Here is a 24581-nt window from a genome sequence, read left to right as displayed (position 1 = left end):
TCATTAGAATTTTCCTGATAGTAACCCGTGTTGTCTATATACTGTTATTCATTTTGTGACTCGATTGTTTATATCTAGTGCCCATAGATGCAAATTTATTGGGTTCTGTATTTTTTTTAAATTGTTTGGCACGCACACAATTTTCCTTTTCTTTCTTTCTTTCTTTCTTTCTTTCTTTCTTTCTTTCTTTCTTTCTTTCTTTCTTTCTTTTTACATTTTTATATGTATTTGCATCAGCAGTAAGTTTATTATATTTTTTGCAAATGTTTTCTACTTACTATTTTTTCCATTCATTTTTGTTATCAAAAGCCCTGTGTGTCGCATATATGTAGTCATAGAAATTGTTTTCGCATTCCTTGTTGTTTGAGTGCAATTCTATCTCACATGTATATATTCTTAGGCAATATGGTTCTGAATTTTGTTTTTATTTTAAAAACCCACAAGAACAGATTTGTACCAATTGCATTCTTCTGTCTTGCCTCTCATTCAATAAGACATTTCTCAAATGTAATTCATGCTGGCATTTGGAGTTGTACTTCCTTTCTTTTCATTAATTACCTTTACAATGTAAGACTCACTAAGCGGCTGTTGTGGTGTAGCAGGTGAAGCTGCTGCTTGAAATGCTGACATCTCATATGGGCACTGCTCTGTGGACCCTGCTGTTCCACCTCTCTCCAACTCCTTGCTAATGTGCTTAGGGAAAGCAGAGGAAGATGGTCTTGGGGACCCTGCCATGTACATGGGAGACGTGGAAGAAGCTCCTGGCTGCTGACTTTAGACTGGCGCATTGCAGGCCATTGGAACAGTCTAGGGAGTAAACCAGTGGATGGAAGATCTCTGTCTCTCCCCTTCCTATATGTAATTCTAAAAAATAAGTAAGTAAATAAATATGTAAGTCTTTAAAACACTAAAACTTGCTTAGCATTATTAGTAACCATAATTTATCGTCCATGCATTTTCTGGTGCTTTCTATGTGGTCAAACATTACTTTGGGTTTAGTGGCTTCTTCCTTCTCAACTACCATCTCTTTTATTTCTTTCCCTTCTCTGTTTATTCCGACTTGGCCCTCTGCTCAGTGGCATGCTAACACACCAGTACCCTCCCACTCACCCGAGCTGTGGTTCTCACAACCCTGATCCGTACTACGACCAATATCCACAACACAAGGACTTCTATCCCAGCAAGGAGTGTGACAAGTGTGCCAATGGTCTCACGCTCATGGAATTCATTGATCATGTCATGGCTCCTGACATCTTGAGTCAGGCTGGCTGGATAGAACGCTGGCATGAGATTTTGAAGACGTGATTACAGTCTCCAAAATATTAAGAATGCTTGCAAAGCTAGGCCAAGGTTCTCCAACGGCCCTGTATGCTCAGAGCAAGCATCCAATATGTGGCATCATGTCTCCCCGGAGACTGAGTGCAAACAGCCAACAATGCCTGGGATTTGAAAGGAGCCTTGCTTACCAGAATGTTTTGGAAATTCTATGATCAAGATGTATCGGGTCACTGGATTGTAAGCACTGTTGCAATTCAATTTATGTGGAAAGAAAGAGAAAGAGAGAAAAACCTTCCTTCCACTGGTTCGCTCCTGCAATGGCCACCATGGCCAGGAGGCTAGACCAGACTGAAGCAGGAGCCTCTAAGTCTGGTCTATCTGTGTCTCCTGGGGCCAAGCGCTTAGGTCGTCTTCTGCTGTTTTCCTAGGCACATGGGTAGGGAGCTGGATCAGAAGTGAGACAGCCAGGCCTTAAGTTGGCATGCAGATAGGGACTGCTAGGATTGGAGTTTACAGGTTAATCCTGTGCACAACACTGGACCTACTTGTTATCCTTTCAAACGTGCCTCCCTCTGCCACCCCAACCCCCACCAGGTATCATGACAGCTGAGAGTTTTCTTTTATTGGTACAGTTTTTGTCCTACATTTTGGATGTTCTAGCCTCTTTTTCATACCTGGTAAGTGTGTAAAATCTTTTTCTCTTGGTTTTCCAATCTATTACAACATAAATAAGTTTTATAAATCTTGCTGTGCTGGTATTCATTTTGTTTAACCTGCAGCAATCTTTCAGCTTGACCAAGTGTTAGACTCAATAAGATTCAATTGTGTACATTTCCCTATTCCATATCTGTGGATTTATAAATCTGTGTTCATAAGATAAATGATCTGATTGGCTCTCTCTATTTGTGTTTTCAGCTCCGGTTTTTGTTGAGAAAAAAAAGTTTATCTTTTTTATTTCTATTTTACCATGAGTTGTTTAAAATGCTGTTACAGCACACTATGTTTCTTTAAAATTCGCTGCATTGGGCACACAGGCTGACCCCATATCTTACTTGACAGGTATAGTGTGGGCAATGAATATAGCAGGGCAAACACCTTTTTTGTTTTGAAGATTTATTTATTTTCATTGGAAAGGCGGATAAACAGAGAGGAGGAGAGACAGAGAGGAAGATCTTCCATCTGATGATTCACTCCCCAAGTGACCGCAACGGCTGGAGCTGAGCCAATCTGAAGCCAGGATCCAGGAACTCTTCTGCATGTGGGTGCAGGGTCCCAAGGCTTTGGGCCGTCCTCGACTGCTTTCCCAGGCCACAAGCAGGGAGCTGGATGGGAAGTGGAGCTGCCGGGATTAGAACCTGCGCCCATATGGGATCTTGATGCGTTCAAGGCAAGGACTTTAGCTGCTAGGCCACTAAGCCAGGCCCTTGTTTTGTATTTTCAGTAAAGGTTGCCTTATATCAGAAAGAACATATGATATTTGTCCTTTTTGGATTTTTTTCACATAGATAATGGTCTCTAACTGGAACTACTTTGTTGCAAATGATAGAATTTCTTTTTAGTGGCTGTGTAGTATTCCATGGAATAGATCTCCCACAGTTTCTTTATCCACTCCTCTTTTGACAGGCATCTGTGTTGTTTCTGTGTCTTCATTATTCTGGGTGTTGCTGCTATAAGTATAGGGTTGCATGTTACTCTTGCATATGTAGGTTTAAGTTCATTTGGATATATTTCTAGTGGTGAGATACCTGGGTCGTATAGTGGATCAATTTTCAATTGTCTGCGTGCTCTCCATGGTGACTTCCAAAGCTGTCTCACTTGCCTATACTCCCACCCAAGTGGAGTAGGCTATCTTTTTGTACACATCGATGTCAGCAGATGGTTGTTTTTTTAAGATTTATTTATTTATTTTTTTATTACAAAGCCAGATATACAGAGAGGAGGAGAGACAGAGAGGAAGATCTTCTGTCCGATGATTCACTCACCAAGTGACCACAACGGCTGGTGCTGCCCTGATCTGAAGCCAGGAACTAGGAGCCTCTTCCGGGTCTCCCATGTGGGTGCAGGGTCCCAAAGCTTTGGGCCGTCCTCGACTGCTTTCCCAGGCCACAAGCAGGGAGCTGGATGGGAAGTGGAGCTACCAGGATTAGAACCGGTGTCCATATGGGATCCTGGTGCATCGAAGGCGAGGGCTTTAGCCGCTAGGCTATGCTGCCGGGCACTGGGCCCAGCAGGTGTTATTAGTAGATTTCTGTATGTAGGCCATTGTCACTGGAGTTAGGTGGAACCCCAATGTGATTTTTATTTGCATTTCCCCAATTCCAATTGTTTCCTTTTCCTTTTTAAGACAATTTCGTTTCCTATGGTTTAGGGGTTGCCAAAATGTGTAGTACCTGCAAAAGATAATAAATGGAATAAGCAATATTAATTTTATTGGAAAGCAAAGAACGCAATCTATAAGATGATGGGTTAATATGTATCATTATGCAGCCATTTAGTGGGTGTAACCAGGCCTGTACCGTGGGGTAGTAGGCTAAGCTTCTGCCTGGGACATCAGCATACCTTACCGACACTTGTTCGTGTTCTACTCGTGTCCATCAACTCCCTCTTTATGCCCAGGGAAAACGGCAGAGGTTGGCCGAAGGTCCCGAACCCATGTGGGAGACTTGGAGGAAGCTTCTGACTCCTGGCTTCTGATCAGCTCAGCTCTGGCAGTTGTGATCACTTGGGGAATGAACCAATATATAAAGGATTCTCTAGTCTCTTCTTCCTCATTCTTGTACCTCTCCCTTTCAAATAAAAATGAAGTAAATGTCTTAAAGATAGGAGTAACAGTAGGCTGAGAATCAGGGCGTGGTACTTCATCTATGTGTGAATGAAGATTCATGATTCTGGCCTGGGAAAAAGAGGTTGTGAGAAATAAGTCATTTATTTAGAGGAATTTAAGAATAAAATTAAAGTTAAAAATATAATACTGTGAAGGTTTGCTCACAGTCTTATTTTTCCAGAGTATTTTGCCAGTTACTAGTTGGGTTTCGAGCAACAGTAAGCAAAATGAATTTCCAAAAGACTCTGAAAACCACACATGTACAGGGGAGCTTGGCATGCAGCTGAACGGGCAGGTGTGTGCAGAGGGAGTGACCGAGGTCATGCCCAGGTCGGACCAGGGCAACAGACCGAGGGAGCTGGCTGGAGCAGCCCTTGAGCTTTGAGGCCCAGCTAACGGTCCGTTTTGCCCTTGCGTGTGAGTCAGCCCGTTGCCATCCTGAGATGCTTTTCAATCATGTGCAGTCTCCGAGAGTCCAAGGAATATTTCTCTTTTACGGCTTTGAGTCTTTAAATCATCGTGAGTTGATGTTTGACACACTTGTTGAGAGCCTAAACGGATTTTTTCATAGTGTAGTTCAGATAAATCTTTCTGTTGCTGTAGGGGAGCCAAAAATGTTTTTATGGCTAACTCTAGCTTAATAAGCAGCCAGAAGGGTTTTTTTTTTTAAATGTAATCATTTAATTTTTAATATGGATTGGTTCCTTTTGGTAATTAAAAACAAACATCTTGTGAAACTGCCAGCACATTCATCAAAGTAATGTAGAGCATTGTACATCAAGCATGTAACTATATTCTAAACCTTCTGAAATCGAATCATGAAACAACACTAAAATCAATTGAAATAGGACATTTTAGTGTTTGTGTTTTGTGTAGACCATTGGATACATACCAAGTTCAGCGAGGGCTGTGTTGACTTTCAATGAATTCTAAGTTTTATTTGAGCAACACACCTAAGTGTGTGTGCCATTGTGCCATCACAGCATGTGGGAATAAAATCATTGTGTGTCAACTTGATTATGTAGGCCTGCATGCTTGTTGTTGTTGTTGTTGTTGAAGATCTATTTATTTGTTTAAAAGTCAAAGTTGCAGGGAGAGAAGGAGAGAAAGAGAGGCAAAGACAGCGAGGTAGACAGGCTCTTTCTCACACACACACACATACACACACTGGTCTGCTCTCTCTCCAGGTAGTGGCAGCAGCTGGAAGCCAGGAGGTTCATCCAGGTCTCCCAGGTAGCAGGACCCAAACACTTCGGTCATCTTTCACTGTTTTTTTCTCCCCCAGTCCATTAGCAGGACAGGTATTGAAGTGGAGCGTTCAGGGTCTGAACAGGCATCCATACTGCTGCTGGCATTATAGGCAATGAGCTTACCTACTATGCCACAATGCTGGTTGCAGGCCTAGATGTTTTTGTTGCTGGTCCCACTTCATCCAAATCTCGTGTATTTTTCTCGCTAGTACCTGTGTCAACATGTTATCCTTAAGGCAGAATACCAATGCAGCTAAATGTCTGTGTCAACTCAAGCTAGTAAGCCTGATTGAGCCAGAGGCCACGAGAAAGAGGCATTTAGCCTCTCAGGTAGGATGACTGTGGTACACCTCAGAATGCTTGGTGTTCAGTCCTAACTCCAGTTCTTGTCTTAGGCTACCCAGCGCTGCAGATCCTTCCAGACAACAGAGACAGCTCATGAAGCTGGGTTCCTGCCACCACGTGGGAGACCTGCATTGATGGCCTGCTTCCTGGCTCTAGCCTTGCCCCGGCTGCAGCATCTGTAGGACCAACACACAATGGGAGTGTTTCATCTTTAGTTACTTCTCTTTAGCTCTCAAATAAACAATAGTGAACTTTAAAAAACACACCCCAAATAGAAGTTTGTTTTTGGCAATTCCTTTTTGTTTGTACATGCCTAGAAAGCCATATCTCAGGTTCTCAGACATAAGACAGTTTCCATTCTAATTAGTTGTCGGGCTTTGGAATGGTTGTGTGTTGTGCACTTCTGCACACTGTGCTTGCATTTCATTCATGTCTATGGTTCCTAATTTGCCAGGGGTCCCACCAAGCTCCTTTTCCTATCTTAGATCGGTAGAACAGGAATCACTGGCTGATTACACTAGTTTGTAACAAAAGTCAAGGTGTTAACATTCTCATCCTAATGTCAAACATCATGCATCTTACACTTTTACTAATATGTCACTAATTTTCCAATGTCAAATCTTAATTAAGGCCTATATATTCTATCATGCCATCCTGGCAGTTCCTTTGATTTAAGCGGAATCTCAGCTCATTAGGACATTAAAAATGATCCTACCTGTCCTGGCTCTGCCAGTCCCCTTCTTTCAGGAGCTGACGATGAGGCTGTAATAAAGTTCTTGAATCTGCACTTCATTTTCTCCCGCGTTGGAAAGCCAGTTTAACCTATTACATGACGTTCATCAGTTAAAGCCAGGGCGCCTGTGAAGCTAGTTTAACCACCTGAGTCCAAGGGGACAGTCGCTCTGCTCTAAGACAACACAGCACCATTTGTCCTTCTGGACGCGGACTGGGCTCCAAGGACTGAGCAGCCCTGGCTAACAGTCCCCGGTCTGACCAAGGTCAGAGGCAGTACAAGGGAACACGGGCACAAAGGTGACAGATCCCTTCCTGGTTGAGTCAATGCAGCTATTTCACCAGCAAACATCCGATGTTTAAAGAACATTGGTACTTCACACCATGGAGAAAATTCACTAAAAGTGGAAGTTTGTCTTAGCTGTATGTTTTCCCTTGGGAAACTACCTGAATTAAGAAAACATGCAGTTTTACCTTTTGGTCAGTGAATAATTTCAGATAGTTCAGGAGAAGTAGCATCTAAAACATTTTCTTATATTGTAAAGGCCAAAAACTCAGCACACTCTCTTTCAGTTGAAGCATTTATTAAGGTTGATACGCATATTTGCAAATACAACAGAATAGCTATTCTTTTCAAAATAACCGGTTTTAGAATCTCATCACGAAACATAAACTACACCTTAATAATATACAATAAAAACACATGCATTATTGCTTTTTGTTGCACACCAGCACTAACCTTCCGAGGCCCAGGAACCGTTTGTGGTCAACTCTAAGTTCAGGTTGATTCTTTACAGAAAGTAACAGGGGCACCGGGGCCACAGTCACGCATTTGCTTGCTCCAAATCAATACCTTGAAAGCTCACATGGCGCAGGAGCTCGGAGCCATTTTACTTGGTAAGAGCTTGTGGAGAGCGACCACACTGTGCATTTCCTGACATTGTGGTGGTTTGGGGCTTTCAGTGGCTCCAGCACCATAAAGAAAATGAGACTCTAGTGCTCTTCACCTTCAGAGGCCTGCAAAAACACAAGGAAATGAGCCACTGGGGGTGGGGGCAGACCCTCCTCTCTACAGTTCAGGTGCAGTCACCCCTGTCTGCACAGGAACTGTTCTGTAACTTCAGAGGACTTGGGTTACTGTAAGCCAAAGCCTGATGACTGGACCTCCATCCAGGTCTTCCACAAGGCTGCAGAGACGCAGCCATTTCAGCTGCATTAACATGGGATTGGATTGGAAGCAGAGTACCTGGGACTTGAACTGGCGCTGAGATATAGCATGCGACTATTGCAAGCAGTGGCTTCGCCACATTGTAATGCTTTTCTTTTATTCCTTAAAAAAAAAAAAAGAGATTTATTTATTTTTCTTGAGAAGGCAGATCTGATAAAGAAATAGACTTTCCATCCACTGGGTCACTCCCAAATGGCTGCAGCTGCCAGAGCTGAGCTGGTCTGAAGCCTGGAGCCTGGGGTTCCTTCAAGGTCTCCCACATGGGCACAGGGCCATCATCCACTGTCAAGCAGGAAGCTGGATGGCAAGTGGAGCCTCTGGGACACGAACCAGCACTAGCAGGTGGAAGATTAGTCAACTGAACCTTCCCATTGGCCGCCAACATTAGCTTTTCTAAGCTTCAACTTCATATGTAAAACTCCAGGCAAGGAGAGCGCTAACCTTGCAAGTTCCTTATAAGATTGTGTGACAGAACTGTGGCTGATCCCCAGCACTGAGGAGATAGGCACTATCAGGAAGGTGTCTGTTAGCTCTTACTTTTGCTGCCTTTATGAACTGTGTTTCGGCAAGATGTGTGTGTTGAAGCCTTAGCTTTACAGTGGCCTCCAATGTGCCTGAGTTTGGAGACCAGACCCACAAAGAAACCCTGGAGGTAAAAGTGAGGCTCCATGGGTGGAACTGTGTTAGAGAAGGGGTTAGGATACAGCGAGAAGGCCTTGTGAGGATCTAGCAAGGAGAGACCCACCTACTAATGAAGGACAATGGCCTCAGAACAGAGGACACCTGCCGGCATTTTGATCTTGGGCTTCAGAACTGTGAGAGGACAGATCTGTTGTTCAAGTGCCTAGCCCATGCTATTCACAGTGGAAACCCGCACACACTCACACACCTGCCAGGACAATGCCCTCCTCTCATCCAGAGACTGACTTAGGACAGCAAGTTCGAGGGCATGGTTAGGTCAGGCTATGATTGTTGGATCTGTAAGAGCCACAGTCACTTTCTCAGGTCCCAGGCAGCATTCGTCACATCTTTCCATGGGCTTTTACTGCTGCTGGCCATGGAGGAGTTCTCTGGTTATTTCTCTAGGATTGAGCTCCAAGAATTGATACCCAGGGATACAAAAGAGAAGCCTGGGAGAACGTGGGAGGTGCCAGGAAAAGCAGCCCCACAGCTGCCCTCCATTTCAGCAACTCTGTTTTTGTGAACTTTTCTTCAGTTTTCCATGAAGTTGGGCTGACGTTCTGCTAACCTGGAAGAAGCCTGGAGAGTATTTTGACTTTTGGCAGTTCCGTGCATATAAGAACCCGGCGTCAGCATCACCAGTATAGGAAGAGTTGAATCTTGTGTCCCTTCACGGACCTCCAGGACCTTGGAGAGTGGCCTTATTTGGAAATTGGGTTCTTGTTGACTTATTTCATTAAAATGAGGTCATGCTGGAACCCGGTGAGCCTCTGAACCAATGTAACTCGTATTTTGAGCCTTGGGAAGATGCAACCACAACAAAGAGAATGCAGTACGCACTTGGGAGAGCTGCATGTTTAGGCCAAGAAATGTCAGTTGATGGCTGGCAAACCTCAGAAGCTAAGAAGACACAAGGAAGGAGACTCCTGCTGACTTTGGAGGAACAAGGCTGTGTCAACATGCAGATTTCAAATACCAGCTTGCAGGACTGTGAGACAACAGATTTTCATTGCAGAAAGCCTCCCAGTGTGGGGTGTCTGTTAGCGAATGCCTGGAAGCCAACGCAGCATGTGAGAAAGGGATTAAGACTCACCATATCTGGGGCTGCTCGGAGTCTCCGCGTCTACAGGAAGGCGGCTCTTTCGGATCCTCTACACTTCTCGCTTATTTTTATTTTTAAAGATATTCACTTATTTATTTGAATGGCAGAGTGACAGAGGCAGAGGCAGAGCATGAAAGAGAGAACTTCCAACTCAAGTTCACCCTCAATATCCTCAACAGCCACAATAGCTGAGGATGGGCCAGAATGAAGCCAGGAGCCAGGAACTCCTGCTGGGTCTCCCACGTGGGTGGCAGGCTCCTACCCTCTCAGGCCATCACCTGCTGTCTCCCCAGGCACATTAGCAGGGCGCTGGAGCAGAAGCAGACTTGCTGGGACTCAAAGAGACACTAATGATGGATGCTGCTGTTGCAAGCAGCGGCTTAATCTGTGATGCCACAACGTCTGCCTCTCAACTCGTGTTGCCTTTTAGATGCATTTTCTGCATTGACAATTTAATGATACACCTTTTAACCCCTCTCTATAATTATAGGGCACAGGTATTGACGAACAGCACAATGAGTAAGTTGGTCTATACTTTATCATCGTCATGGGCACTGGTAATGTGATCATGGGCGCCATTACCGATTATGACAATACAAGTATTGCTGGCCCGTCTGCGGGAGCACAGCCGGGGAATCCATTCACCCCTCACTGCCATCAGCAACACCGTCCAGCCAGCTGTGCACTGTGTATCGTTACAGCAGCCATCACACAGCATCATACAGGAATACGTCAGCTGTGAAAGAAGCTGGAGAGAGGATTGGAAAATGAGTTCCCATAGTTGCTAAGTTGGTCAGAGTGGAGATCAAACACAATTCTAAGCTCCCCTAAGGCAGAGTCCAAATGATAATGTCATCATTCTGTAAAACTTTTATTTTACAGATGCTTCATGTTGTAGAATTGTCTGCATGTTACCAGTCACCAAAATAATGCATTGGGCAGGGGGCTGTGCCTCAAAGTTTCTATCCTTGTTATCTATGCTAGTGTAATAATTAAATTAGTGATGTTAATCTTTGATCATCTCTGTCTCCCTTTTTCTCTCAATTTATTTAATTTCTTGGCCTTTATTGTGGTTTAGGTAAGGGACAATGACATTACCATTTTCAGTATCACATAAATGCAAAGTTCGAGAAATCAATATCTGAGATGTGAAAAAAAAATATTAGTTATTTTAAAAATAACTTCCCAGGCAAAATAAGTGACAGGAAGAATTTAGCACTGATTTGTCTCGTCTGTTTCAATGTCTTACACACATATGTGTATGTGTAAAGAAGTATGATAAATATGCCTGATAAATGATTGAGTCAACTTCCTACATCCAATTATGCTTATTACATTTAGGGTAAGACTCAAATGCGTTGTCTTAAGCATCAAATCTCAGAGCCACATTTTCTATTCTTCTGCTTTCCTTTTTTTCTTCCTTCCTTCCTTCTTTTTTTTTTTTTTCAGTTTTCAAGATTTTACTTAAACACAAAGAAAATGTGCTCCCAAGCTGGCTATTCAGCTTCTCCGCTGCGCAGCCTGGCACTGGGGTCGGTGACTCGTGTGGTCCGCTGGGCTGTTCTTTGCAGGATGACTGCGTTCTTGGAGGAGGCTGTGAGCAGTCTGTGCATGCGCAGCAGCTCCAGCTCTGTGGCGCTGTGCCCGAGGAGCGTGCCCGAGGAGCGTGCCCGAGGAGCGTGCCCGAGGAGCTGGGGGAAGCCGCCAGGCAGTGTGACCAACATTGGGCATCCCGATCCGGCCCATGAGCCTCCACCGCATCTTGTTGTCGATGCCTCTGGGCACCCACCAGTTGCGCTTGATCTTGACATAGCAGTCAAACTGGAGCGGATGAACTTCGTGGCCCTCTTGTTGATGCTCTTGGGCTTCTCCAGGGATGTGAGGATGGCAGTGATGCTGTGGAGAAGGCTGCGACCACGGCAGGCAACAACGAGGAGGAAGAGTTGTTCTGCTGTCTCTCTTTCAGTTACAGCCTAAACGGTCTCCTAGCTCTTTCCCGACACTCCAAGCACAGCCCTGCTTCAGGACTTTTGACCTGCTGTTCCTCCACCCTTGGATTTACAGACTTCAGGGACTCCCCTGAAAGCCCTTTCACCTTGGAGGTCTTCGTGATGTTATCTAACTTAGTATTTGTTCTATTCGTTCTATTAATCTACCTAATGTTGCTCTTCGTAGCACTTGTCAATGCCTACTACTGTATGTTTATGGCCAATTCATTGTCGCTGTGGCTAGGATGTGAGTTCTGAGAGCGAAGGGGCGTTTTCCATTGAGCTCATTGCTGCATTGCCGGCTTTAACAAAACACAGAGTAGACATGCCACAACTACTGCTCCACGAGCGAGCTACCCGATACTGCTACGTTTTTCATTTGAAGGTATCATTCCAGTTTCCATTGTTAGATTATCCATCATCCAGCACCCTGTCCCCACGCAATAGGCTTGGGGAAGCTGCCTGTTAGGTCTCAGTACCCAGAATGGGGAAGGCACCCGCATGGGTTTAGATTGAAATCTTGAGTCTCATTGTTCAATTAAATTGCCAAGAATTTCTGAATCTGAATTGAGTTTGTGCTTTCCCCCCTACTACTAAATTATCTTATTTCATTCTTCTTTTCATGTTTTTAACATGATTTCATGCTACTTGCATTCAGTGTCTCAATGAATGACCATGTTTCAGATCTTTAGAGGAACAGGGTCTGTCTTATTTTTTTATGGAAGCCCTCACATGGAAAACATCGTGAATTCTTCTCTTTTAGAAAAATTTATACTAGATAAATCAGAGGTACTTGGAGAAGAGAGTCTCTTCTGGAATCATTTTGGTTACTTTGCTCATTATGAACAAACAAAAAAGCATAATAAATTAGAATAATAATGTCACATGTATAACAAACAGTGATCACTTAGCAGAAAAGAAAATGCATCATTTAAAAAAGATTTACTTTGAGGGAAATATTATGGCAAATATTTTCCATAGTACTAATGATCATAAAAGTCCCTTAGACTGATTTTAAGAAAAATCAGTTCAAGGTTCAGCTGTACACTAATCTTGGGTTCGAGCCGAGCGACAGCAACTCTGGCTCTCGGCATTTTTTTTTTTTTTAAGATTTATTTATTTTCATTGCAAAGTCAGATATACAGAGAGGAGGAGAGACAGGGAGGAAGATCTTCCATCCAATAATTCACTCCCCAAGTGGCCACAGTGGCTGGAACTGAGCCAATCTGAAGCCAGGAACTTTCTCCAAGTTCAGTCCACTCTTTGAATAGGCCTCTGTTTATCTTTCTTGAACTGGTTGGTGGGGGAGTGGGGCGGGGGAGGAGGAGAATTAAGAGAGCAGGGCAGGGAGATGATGAGGTATTTAAAAAGTTCCCTTCACTCTTAAAAGTTTACAGTGCAGTGAATGTCAGATTCTGTAAGCACAGTCTCTCCACTAGAACAGTTATTGCGATGCCCTTTAATCACCCCACAGGAATTTTTTAAAAACACATTTTATGAGAGGTTAAACCGAAAATAAATATACTTTTGTAAAAAAAAAAAAAAACTGAATACATACATTTAGAAATTACAAAACTAAAACCACATGTATTAAGTCACTATTTAGTTTCTATTTCTCCACTTTGATAAGCGGCATGTGTGCCACAAGCCGACAATAAAATACACACAGAGAGGTCACCAAAGTTGACGATGGCTCATTACCTACACACAGTGCAAAGATGACATTTTTAGTATTTGTCCTCAACAGCTTGTCCCTGTGTCTCTTTACAGGATCATTAGAAAGCAGTCCTACTAGCAAATGGTACCCAATATGACAAGAATAAATTGTAACATAATTTAAAAAAATTGCGTAGTTGGTCTTCTAGTTAGAGAAATATTTAACCGAGTAGAATAAACTTCCTAGTCATTCCATGTTTGAGAATCCATGGTCAATTTCAACACCTATGCAGCATTCGTTGTATTGTTGGCTTCTTTTATAACCCAGGAGATAACAATGGGTTGTATTTGTATAGCTGCCCCCGCCCCGTGATTGTTTCATTCAGTCTTTATAGTGATTGTGATTGGAGGGTCCAGGGATGTCCAACATGAGAGCTGATTGTTAAACTTCCAGGAACAACTCTAATAAAATCAAATAGTCAATCACATACATTCAAATCTTGTGTAAATTATATTCGAAACAAAGATACTGAACACTCAAGACACTATTACCTAATTCCTTTGCTGACTTTATGAATGGGAAACTCAATCTTTCAGAATCCAAGCCCCAAACCTTACTCAATCCAGGATCAGAGTGGGTCCTGTGTGGTACATCCCTCTCCTCTTGTTTATAATCTGTTACATAAGTTGACAAGTACTGAAAATTATAACTGGAATTTCACTTTGAGAAACCCCAACTATTGATTTCATCTTCCTTTCCAGCCGGTGACCTTGACTTTTTCTCCACAAGGACAGCAAGCGTTCTCAGGAGAGAACCCCTCAGGATCTCACAGCTCCCGTCTGTACTCTCCTCGGTCTCCACTGCTTTCCTAGCTTGCGTGTGAGCATTGCTCGCTCGTGCAGTGGTCTTTTTGGCCACACTTTTGCCTGAACGCCTCAAGAAGATCCCTGTGGGCTTGTTTTCTTCGGTACCTGCTTTTATTCTTTTTTTCAAAAAGAATTTTGATCATTCACTATTTTATCTGAAAGGAAGGGAGTGATCTTCCATCTACTGGTTCCCTCCTTAAACAAGATACCACAGTGAGGGCAGGACCAGGCAAGGACTCTATCCAAGCCTTCTGTGTGGGCTGCAGGGACCCAGTACTTTTGTCACATTCTTCACGTCCTCACGTGCACAGCAGGAAGCTGATGGCTAATAGAGGAGCTAGGTTTCCAACCAGACGCTGTGACATAGGCTGCCAGTGTCCCAGGCCTGTTTACTGGGCATTTGTCAGCACCCCTTCTTATCTTTGTGACAGCAGCGCCTTGTTCGCGTAGCTCACGGACTGCCGAACATTAACTTGGAATAAGAAATCAACCCAGCGATGGCTTTAGAATCCGTGTGTCTCTCAGTCTTTCAATGTGTCTCCGGAGGACTCTCCATTATGTATGTTTGTATGTGTATATCTGACTGTCACTCAATCATCTGTCAACTGTCCATCAAGTTTGTATATCTCTCTTTGAGAAAGTTCTGCTAAACTCCAATTGCCTGTCTCTTCTTGCTTTATTTGACATGTCTGCTGAGGAGTCTAATGACCATCTCAAGTTGAACACATCTGAAGGTTAAAAAAAGAGCAAAGGATACGCCTGAACTCTACCCAGTCCCACAAGAGCTCCCACTGTAGTATTCCCACCTCAGACTCCAAATCTGGGCTCCTTGCTTTTTACTCACACCCCAAATACCATCTTGGAACAAATCAGTTCATTGTTATTTTCAAAAATACTTGTATCCTTCAGTTTCTTCTCCCCACTGACAGCCCCTGGTGCAAGCAGCCATCTAGCGTCTACTTCAAGTTCAACCACAGTTTCTTTGTGGCTCACCTGCCCACAGTCCCTTGCTGCCGGACATCCATCCAACAGCTTCAAACTGTCAGCACCCTCTGCTCGGCCTTCCGCTGAAATGCTTGTGACATCGTGACATCCACACCCCCGTGTCACCTCCCTACCGGGAGCTTCCCTGACTTCACATCCTAACATTCTTTCCCTTCCTCTTCTGTGTTTCTCTGGATGTAGCTGGTGCTTTGCCCACAGGCCTCTGTGCTGACTTTTCTCTGCCTAGAATCTCCCGTGAATTTCTATCATGGTGTTCAGCTCGTCTTTACAGGTATCTCTGGTGCTGATGTAACTTGACAGCAGGGAGCGGCCCTCACCTTCTCGTCCCTCGAGGACACAGGAGGAAAAGAATAAGAAACAAAACTGAAGCATTTGTCCCACCCAGCTTCCTCCATGCCTGACCCTCCCCACCATAATCACAGGCCCACATGGGTGTGCGACCTTCCCATCCATGTATGTAAACAGTACTAAAAAGAAGACAAAAATAATAAAATACAACAGTAACCTCATTGATGCTTTCCCTGGCCACTTTCTCAAAACTCAAGCTTCCTTTCCTCCTTAAGCATTCCATATTCCCTTTCTTTGCCCTGTTTTCAATTACCTATTAGCATTACTACCTCTAAACTGTATTTAATGATTTACTTTAATTAAAAAAAAATATTTGTTTGCTTTTGTTGGAAAGGCAGATTTACAGAGAGAAGAAAAGAGAGAAAGATCTTCCATCTGTGGATTCACTCCCCAAGTGGCCACTGTGACTGGAGCTGAGCTGATCTGAAACCAGGACCCTGGAGCTTCTTCTGGGTCTCCTATGCAGATGCAGGGTCCCAAGGCTTTGGACCGTCCTCTACTGCTTTCCCAGGACACGAGCAGGGAGCTGGATGGGAAGCAGAGCAGCTGAGACAAAAACTAGTGCCCGTATGGGATGCTGGTGCGTGCAAGGTAGGGACTTCAGCCAATTGGCTGAAACACTGGGCCCATGATTCACTTTATGAATTGTCTCCATTTCTATAATATAATTTTAAGAAGTTCAGGGATAATTTTGATCTTGTGTTTTTGTTTAGAATCATACACTAAAACATAGAGAAATGCCTAATTTGTAACAGTGGCAAATTCATATTTCCTGAATAAAAGACTAAAGGACAAGGAAATTTGAGTGATAACCTTATTATTTTTTTTTTAGGAAGGGAAGCAGAGCCAACTTTCAGTAAGTCACAGAGCAGTGACTGGGCTGTGAAGACAAGGAGGAGAGGAACTTAGATTTAATTTGTTGTAATTGCAGGTTGATTCAGGGCCTCGGCTGAGAGTTTGTGAATGCTTCTTCTGAAATGAAGCCATGAGCTTCAGCAACCCCGGAGGGCCCTGCTCTGTGTGTTCCCAGCTAGTCAGGCAACACGTCTTGTTGGGCTAGCCTACTTTCCATTGTCTCATACGCTGGCACAACTTCAGCCCTTGTCCTCTCCAGCCAGCGTCCCTGCCTGTTAAGGCTTCCAGCTCCTGTTCCACTGTTGCCTATGTGAACATGCAAGCCTGATAGCATTTGGTGTAGTACATTCTCTTCTCACTAAATTTAAGGAGGTATATAAGAATTGAGTATCTTCATGGACACTGCCTTGATATTATCCATGGGGTTGGCAGTCTGATCCTACAAAATGCGTTTCTAAGAACTCTCCATATAGAAGAGAGTAGAAGCATGGCCTGGCCACTTAGAAAGGGTCAAGGACAAGGGTGAAGGACAAATGTTGACACGAGGCTGATATGCGCAGTAGAGCATGATAGGATGAGAGTGACCACAGTTATCTATACATACCACAATCATCACAAGGCATGCTGGGGGGGGGGTACTTTATGCAAGCCATTTATTGAGCAAGTATTATCTCCCTACACCGTTCGCAACATACTTCACAATTTTAAGCAAAACAGACCATGTCCTTGCTATGAGACATTTACCATTGCAGGATGAGACAGTTAACCAATACAGGTGGTCTTGGACTTGAACCATACAGATAGCTCACCTAGGGACTTCCCCACTGCATAACAGTGAGATGGGCAAGCTTAGTCAATACCAACTGCATTTTCAATTTGGAATTTCAGTCTTTTCCCTGGACATCAGTATGGGATACACTGCTCTCTCAGAATTCCTAGTCACAGGCATGAGCACAGCTCTGTCCCTCATGTGGTTATAATGAATGTGTTCAGTGTGCTGTGTGGCTAACAGGATATTATACAGCACGAGTGTCATCATGTACTTTGAACTTACAACATTTTCCAATTTACAATAGGTTTATCGGGTTTTCACACCATTATAAGTTGAGGAATATCTCAATATCTGTAAATAACATGTGTAAATAAAAACAAAACTTCTGCTAGTAGCAAGCGCTTAATAAGGAATGGAAAGGGAGCGCTCTCCTGCGATGAGTATTGAGGTGAGATGTGCCCAACAAGGTGGTGCTAGCTGTTTAAGCATTTTAGAGCAGTGTTGTAGGCCACTGTAATAAGTTATGTCCGTTTGAGTGTGGTTAAAGCATACTGGTGAAGTTGTAGAGTGACGTGTTGTGAAACCAGAGAGAAAGTAGGATGATGGTTTTGGATTATTTTCTAGGTAGGATTGAAAATCACAGATGATTCTTAGGAAGGGGCCTAGCAGGAAGTCACTCGCATTCTTTCAGATCCATTGGTTGCATCTGCTGTCCTTAGGTAAGCCTGGAAGATGGGCCACAGAACAGATGGCCCCCGTTCGGGAGATCAGCTGATGGCCTCGACAAGGGGGTGTCGGTGGAGATGGCCAGAAAGCAGAGACTTAATCTCAATTTAAAGACTGAGTTGATGGATTTTACTTGCGGCTTGTTGCTAAACTCTAAAAGCTGGCCTCAGCAACCAGATGTAATACTCACCACAACAGAGAGACTGGAGAAAGAGCTTGGTTATTTGCAAGTATGTATTGTACATCTTTAGGAGCTTCTCCACCCTTTGAAATTGTCCTCTGTGCTCTAGTGGCTGACACAGATGCTGTCTCTCTCAGTCTCTCTTGCCTGCAGTTGCTGGTTTAGGTTTTGCAAGGAGGAACTGGAGAGTGAATGAGAAGAGGAAGCCATTATTTGTTAGTGGCAGCTGCAGACGGCAGTGTGGGCTTTGGAGATGAAATACGGGATTTCCTTAGTGGCTTTCGGACGTCCCCCTGAGAGTTGACCCCCCGAGTGCTGCAAGAACAGTAGCTTCTGTGTTCTCTGCTTGTTCTGCCTCTTGTGCTGGCCTGCGGCTTCTCTCGCTCTGCTAACACTACACAGTTAAGTAATTTCCTGTACAAAACACTTATAGTGGTCACTGTTTTCCTGAACATTCTCTGACTAATATAGACAGAGCAATTTAGCGTTCTGCTTTTTGAATTTCAGGTGAGAAATCAGTGCTGGAGTCAGATTTGGGAGCTGGCCCATGGATGGATAATAAACAGAGACCCAATGATGTTTCTCCGGCAATAAGAGAGATGGGGCAGGAGAGAATCCTGGGAGCTCAAACCTTTTGAAGTCAAATAAAAGTGCTGTCAGCAAAGAACGCTGAGCAGGAGAGGTCAGTGAATTAGACGGGCATCCAGGGGAGGAGGGCATCACAGATGCCAAGGGAAGAAAGCAATGAGGCAAGGAGGAAGGGTCATTGAAGTCTAGACAGGTTAGAGGAAGTTGAGATAAAGAAAGGGGACCTTGAAAGGGGTGTCCATTTTGGATCAGAAGGAAACAACTGCTTGGCCACGTATTGAAGACGGCAAGACGGGTTTGAACCTGAGAATAGAAGTGCTAATAGGAGGTCTTTGGGATGGAGTTGTGTATAAATGGGGTGTACAAGAAACACTGAGTCAGGCAGTAAGGCGGTTGCTGGTGGCCAGGAAAACCAATCAAAGGAGATTGTGATATTTTCTGTTAGCAATGAGTCACCTGAGGCTGATAAATTGGTATGTGTTCTAAATGGGACAGGTCAATAGGAGATAAGAAAAAGACATTTTGATAGACGTCATGTAGGATTTGGGGACGTATGGAGCGTTAATATAAAGTATCATTTTTAGTAGCTTTAAGATGAAATGATTTGGAGTATTGCAGTATTAACAAAAACCAGAAGTCAGGAGAGGAAACGGATTCTGTTGTTATAGAGGTGATATTTCAGCAAAAATCGGGAGTCAGAAACTTCTTACATGAGTAGCAAGGGCCCAGATATCAGGGCCATTGTCCGCTGTTTTCCTTGGCACATGAACAGGGATCTGCATTGGGAGTTGAGGAGTTGGAACTTGAGTCTGCTGGCTTCAATGGGATGCTGGCTTCCCAAGTGGTGACATAACCCACTATACCACAATGCCAAAGCCAACATGGCATTTTTTAAAACATAAGGCAATAGCTGTTCAAGCAATCAATAATAATAATACAATAATGATCACTCAATTAAGAGTACTTTGGTAAAACTTATATTTGCAAGGAATTTAGGGCTGTAGTTGAGCTGCTTGGAAGCCAGGAGCCCGTCTCTGTCTTCTTGCAGATCTCCATGTGAATGCAGGGCTCCAGGGAGCTAAGCCGTCCACCACTGCTTCCCAAGGCGGGACTTGAACTGACGCCCAAATAGGATGCCAGTGCTGGGCTCGATCTTTGTGTTTCAAATACTCCTGTCAGAAAGATAAGTACATATAAAAAAGAAAGATAAGTCTGACCAGACTCATTTCACTACCTATTCCCCTTCTGCCTCAAAATGAAAGTGAAACAAATCCCAGTCATTTGATCATGTAACATGTGACTAGTTTATTGCGTATTTAAAAGGTAATGAAAAGAAATTATAAGCAGAATAACATCCACACCTAAACACTTAGCAATAGTTCTTTTTTGTTTTAAAGATTTATTTATTTATTTATTTTATTGCAAAGGCAGATTCAGAGAGGACAGGAAAGGGAGAAAGATTTTTCATCTGCTGGTTCACTTGCCAAAGTGGCTGTCATGACTGGAGCTGAGCTGATCCAAAGCCAGGAACCAGGAGCCTCCCCTCCAGTCTCCCAAGTAGGTGCAGGGTCCCAAGGCTTTGGGCCAGCCTCTACTGCTTTCTCAGGCCACAAGCAGGCAGTTGGAGCAGACTGGACATGAACTGGCGCCCATCTGGATGGGGGTTGGCCCAGTAATAGTTCTTCATTGCACCCAGAGTTTATTAAAAATTTAATTTTGCCTGCCCTGCTTATACTATTTTTTAATTCATTTAAATTAGCATCAAAATTAGGTGACTGATTCTTTTAAAAATATGTAATGTTAATACTCACGTAAGTGTGAGTATGGAAGCATAGAGTGGAACGATACTCAAGAGTCGGAATGTACAGTATTGGTGAATCTTCCTGTTCTATTACCCTACCTGGTGCTGTTGTGCCACGGGTGTGCGTTTGCACTAGTGGCTAACATGTCAGTTCAGATGATTATACTCTTGTTTAGAACACCTGGTCTGGAGTCTCACTCCCAGTCCTGGTCTCCAGGTTCCTGCTAATGCAGCCTTGGAAGGCAGTGCAAATTCCTCCAGTAATTCTCGCTCTCAAGTGGGCGGTATGGCTTGTATTCCCGACTTCCGGTTTTAACCGGGCACAGGCCTGGTTGTGTGCATTTGGGGAGTAAACAAGTAGATGGACGCTTTCTTCCTCTTCCTCTGACTCTGTGTATCTCTCTTGTTCGTCTCCCTCTCATTACGGAAAATAGGTTATATATATATATATATATATGTACGCATATATATGTACTACCTTGGCTTTTATATTTGTTATTCGTTTGCTTTCTTTCTTCAAAAATAGAATTGCCACATATGTATGTGTTCTTAAACAATATGTTGTTTAGTTTTTTCTGTTTTTAAGCTTCAAAAATATCGTATCTCATAATTTGCTTTTCTTCCCACTCAACACAGCGATCATCTGTATTCTGTATAACTGAAGCCAATGCATTTCCACCAGTGTCTTATCTCCTAATGAGTGACTCTCATTGATTGGACCTGTCACTTATTTCTTGTTTTTCACATTTCAACAATCTTTATTAGCAACATATCCCCCATAATATGTTCAAAGGCATCTACAGTGTAGACTAAGCAACGGTCCAGGTAACTGTCATATTCAACTTTGCACAATGGCTCCTCCACATGATTAAACCCATTTACACATTCATCCACATATTTGTTGCAACACATCTTTATCAAGTTAAGGCTTTTTGGTCTTCTCAAATCTGCCCATGTAGCTAGAAGGTAGTATCAAGTTCTATTAGTCAACTTTTATTTGGTGACAAAATATTCAGCATGGGCTACTTATCAAGGAAAGAGGTTTGTGTTAAGTTGCAGTTTTGGAACTTTACAATCCAAAGTAGGAAAGGGCCCTCTGGTTCCACAGCCCTGGAGGGAGGGCAACAGTGGAACTGTATGAAAGATTTTGCTGGAAGTCTTGAAGTAGAGAAACAAGGACTGACTTGATAACCAGCCCTCTGGCAGCAGCTACTTTCAGGATCCTGGTGGCCTGACAATCGAACATGGGCCATTCTGCAACAACCACAACTGGCTTATGTTGCCACCCTGCTGGTGTCCTTGATGCATGGGTGCCAAATCCTGTCCAAACATTAGCACAAATTTGATTTGCAAATTTAATCTACACATACATATTTTTTCAGCACATTAGTGACAACACTTTTTCTGTAGTTCTTTGCTATAACTCTACCTCTTCTGTGAACTGATTGAATGAACTTTGGTATTTTAAATGCGTGTGTTATGTGAAGATGCCAAAGTGCTGTGCAGTAATTATTTTTTATATGGTCTGAAATGTTTTCTTTAGGTGGTAACCTATATTTTCATTTCCTTTGTGGTATTGCTTGTTGAACACAAGTTCTTATTTTAATGCATTCACAAGAATAGGTTATTCTACTGTCAACAATTGGGGTGTTAAGAAATCCTTAAAAGTCTTAGCATTATCTTTATTTACTTACAGAAGTTACTCCCATACTGACATTTTTATTTTACCCAAGTTTTGTTTGGATAATCCTAGAATAACTAAGAATTTTTTCAGCATATGTGTTTATATGAAATTTGTAATCCTGGTTAAATAATTGGTATAGGTCAGATGTCCTGGGAAACAGGTGTTTTCTGATAGGGGTGTTTGGTTTTTGGAATGACAGCTGTGGTTGCTGAAGCAGCCACATTGGGCACAGTAAGTCCTGATGGAATTAGAACAGAGGGCCCATGTATTCTAGGAAGAAACCCTGGAAGCTCCCATTGCCATTTGCACTAGTTTTCGACCTACCTGTCATTAATGCAGGTGGCTCTGGGGCTTCCTTTTTAATGGGCAGGTGCCTAAAACCAAAGGAAGCTTCTGGAGTGAGAATGAGGTCTCGACCTTCAGCAACTAAAACTGTCATCAGTTGAGGAGATAATCCTTTTGAATCTGAAAATACACAGTGCACTATGATGAGTTTATGAATAATAAAAAAATTAGACTAGATAGTGGCTCAAAAACATAGTAGATATTCCTTCCTTAAGTATTTGTTGGAAGAAATGATGAAATATGGTGTAGACACAATGGGAAAATATGTCCACTGGCTTTAAGGTGCCTTAGTTGTGTGTTAACTGATTCAGTACATTACAGTGAATATACTTTGTGGAAGTCTGAATTCTGATCATCTGAACTGGCGATTGGGGTAGCCAGTGGGACTTAGTTTGCATGCAAAGCAAAAGTTTGCTAGCTGAGGCAACAGAATGGAATTTATTTTCATTTACAGTAAGACAAGTATTCAGCAGACATTTCAGGTATGGTTAATTCTATAGCTACAAATGAAAGTCTCTTAGTTGATTCAAAGGTGGGCTTGTTTTTGTTTGTTTGTTCTTTTCTTTTTTTAATTTTTCTTTGTACTGGCTCTTTCCTTACTTAGGCTTCCCCCACATAGAAAACACACTATTGTCATGTGTGGTGCAAACATCCATCATCTCATCCTAGTGTCTGCAAACTGATCCTAGCAACCTGCACAAAGCTCTCAGGACGCCTCGAAGGCTCCCGGCTTTTCCTGCACACTCCACTTTCGACGCCCACTTTAGCCCACACTCATGGACTCGGCCTGATCCACGGGTCTCCCCGGGGAGCACAGAAGGTGCAGGTCCGCCCTGCCACACCTCTACCCACTGAGTAATGTTCCCTCCAGCTCACTGCACCTGCGTCTACCTCTCAGCAAGCACACGGGCAGAGCAGGAGTCTGGGGAAAGGCCGAGTCCCTCAAGTGATGGGAGGAGGACATATGTGAAACTGCATATGCCTCCATTTCTCAGGTTTTAGAATGCCCATGTGACAGATGAGAGAAATCTTTACCAAAAGAAGAAAAACCATGCCATGTGTCCTTGTGGTAAAGTTCTTATGCCCAGTTAGCATTACGGAGCGATGCAGATGAAGTGATAGAATTTATCGTTGAATCTGTTTGATGTTTTAAACCATGACTCACGTGCTATCTGCTTATTTGAAAATACTTCAGTACAGATTCTCAAGTAAAACCACAGGCCCTCGCTGGCAGCACTGCCCTTTCTAGTAACCAAGACCAACCAAGCTTCAGCAACGTGCACATGGAAGGACTTGCGTTTCCAGACTACGCTGTCCAAGAAGCCCATTCTTTTGGGTTTCAAAGGCGCTCTTTGACAAATTGTCAACAGCTTGTATGGAAAATTGTCCATCCTCCTCTCACACCCTTTCTTAGCTCACAGTGTCCTCCACTGAAGTGCCCTGCTCCGTCATTATCACACTGCGTATCATAAGACTTTGGATGTAAGTCTCTTCTTTTTCTAATCAAACTATATGGCAATGATGTGTTATCATCAAGGCAATTCTTGTCATGGTAGCAGTTAATCCTGAAGATGATACGGTTGCATAGGTTCTGAGACTTTCTCTCCCCCTTCCCAAACTCCCTCCTCTCCACTGATTTTCCCTATATTAGTACTATAGTGTAGTCCTTCAGAAACAGTCCGTCATGCTGCTATTTAAGTGTATCCTGACACTGTAGGCACGGATAATGGCAGAGTCCAGCATCCTATTGTCAAGACAGCTTCACTGGGACTCCATCTTTGATTTGCAAGTAGAAACGCACACTGCATTGCTTCCCCACCTCTACTCATTCCTTATTCTTGGTGTGTGAAGCTGAAAGAACCAAGGGGCTCTGGGGCACAGCATGTTAGTTTCTTCAGGTGGCATGGATGTTTATATCACCATATGCTCCACACTGAGAAGTCACGGTCAAGGATTTTCTACAGAAGCTAATGAAGTTCTGTTTACGAATTTCTGACCTATCGGACGAGCATGGCCTGATTCCGCTGATTTTTATTCTCCAAGAGAAACGAAAAGGATCTCCCAATTAGGGAATATTATGTTCTGCATTACAAAGCAATATACTGTCACAGGGAAGACAAGAGCTTTGCAGAAGATCTTCCAGCAACGAAGAAGAAGAGCCTCACTCTAAACTTTAGAGCTTTGTTCTGACACAGGTGTGATTCAGTTTAGAGTGATATTTCATCATACGTATCTGAAAACATTTTCTACCCTAACACTTAAATTATTTGGTGGAGCTTGTTTGTTGTTAAAAATGATTAAAGATATCATGTAAAAACAATCAGG

General features: G+C 43.2%; 1 protein-coding gene across 1 annotated transcript in view; it reads right to left on the bottom strand.

The window, feature by feature from the left end:
* Window positions 1-10936: 10936 nt before the first annotated feature.
* Window positions 10937-24581, bottom strand: part of LOC105941660 (uncharacterized) — a 37508-nt gene continuing 23863 nt past the window's right edge. Inside the window, 3 exon segments of the mRNA XM_058678160.1 lie at window positions 10937-11153; window positions 11155-11266; window positions 11269-11336. Coding sequence (XP_058534143.1) covers window positions 10937-11153; window positions 11155-11266; window positions 11269-11336 — 397 coding nt within the window.

The sequence above is a fragment of the Ochotona princeps genome, chromosome 20, assembly GCF_030435755.1.
Source record: "Ochotona princeps isolate mOchPri1 chromosome 20, mOchPri1.hap1, whole genome shotgun sequence".
NCBI lineage: Eukaryota > Metazoa > Chordata > Mammalia > Lagomorpha > Ochotonidae > Ochotona > Ochotona princeps.
This window is presented reverse-complemented; position numbering and strand designations above follow the sequence as displayed.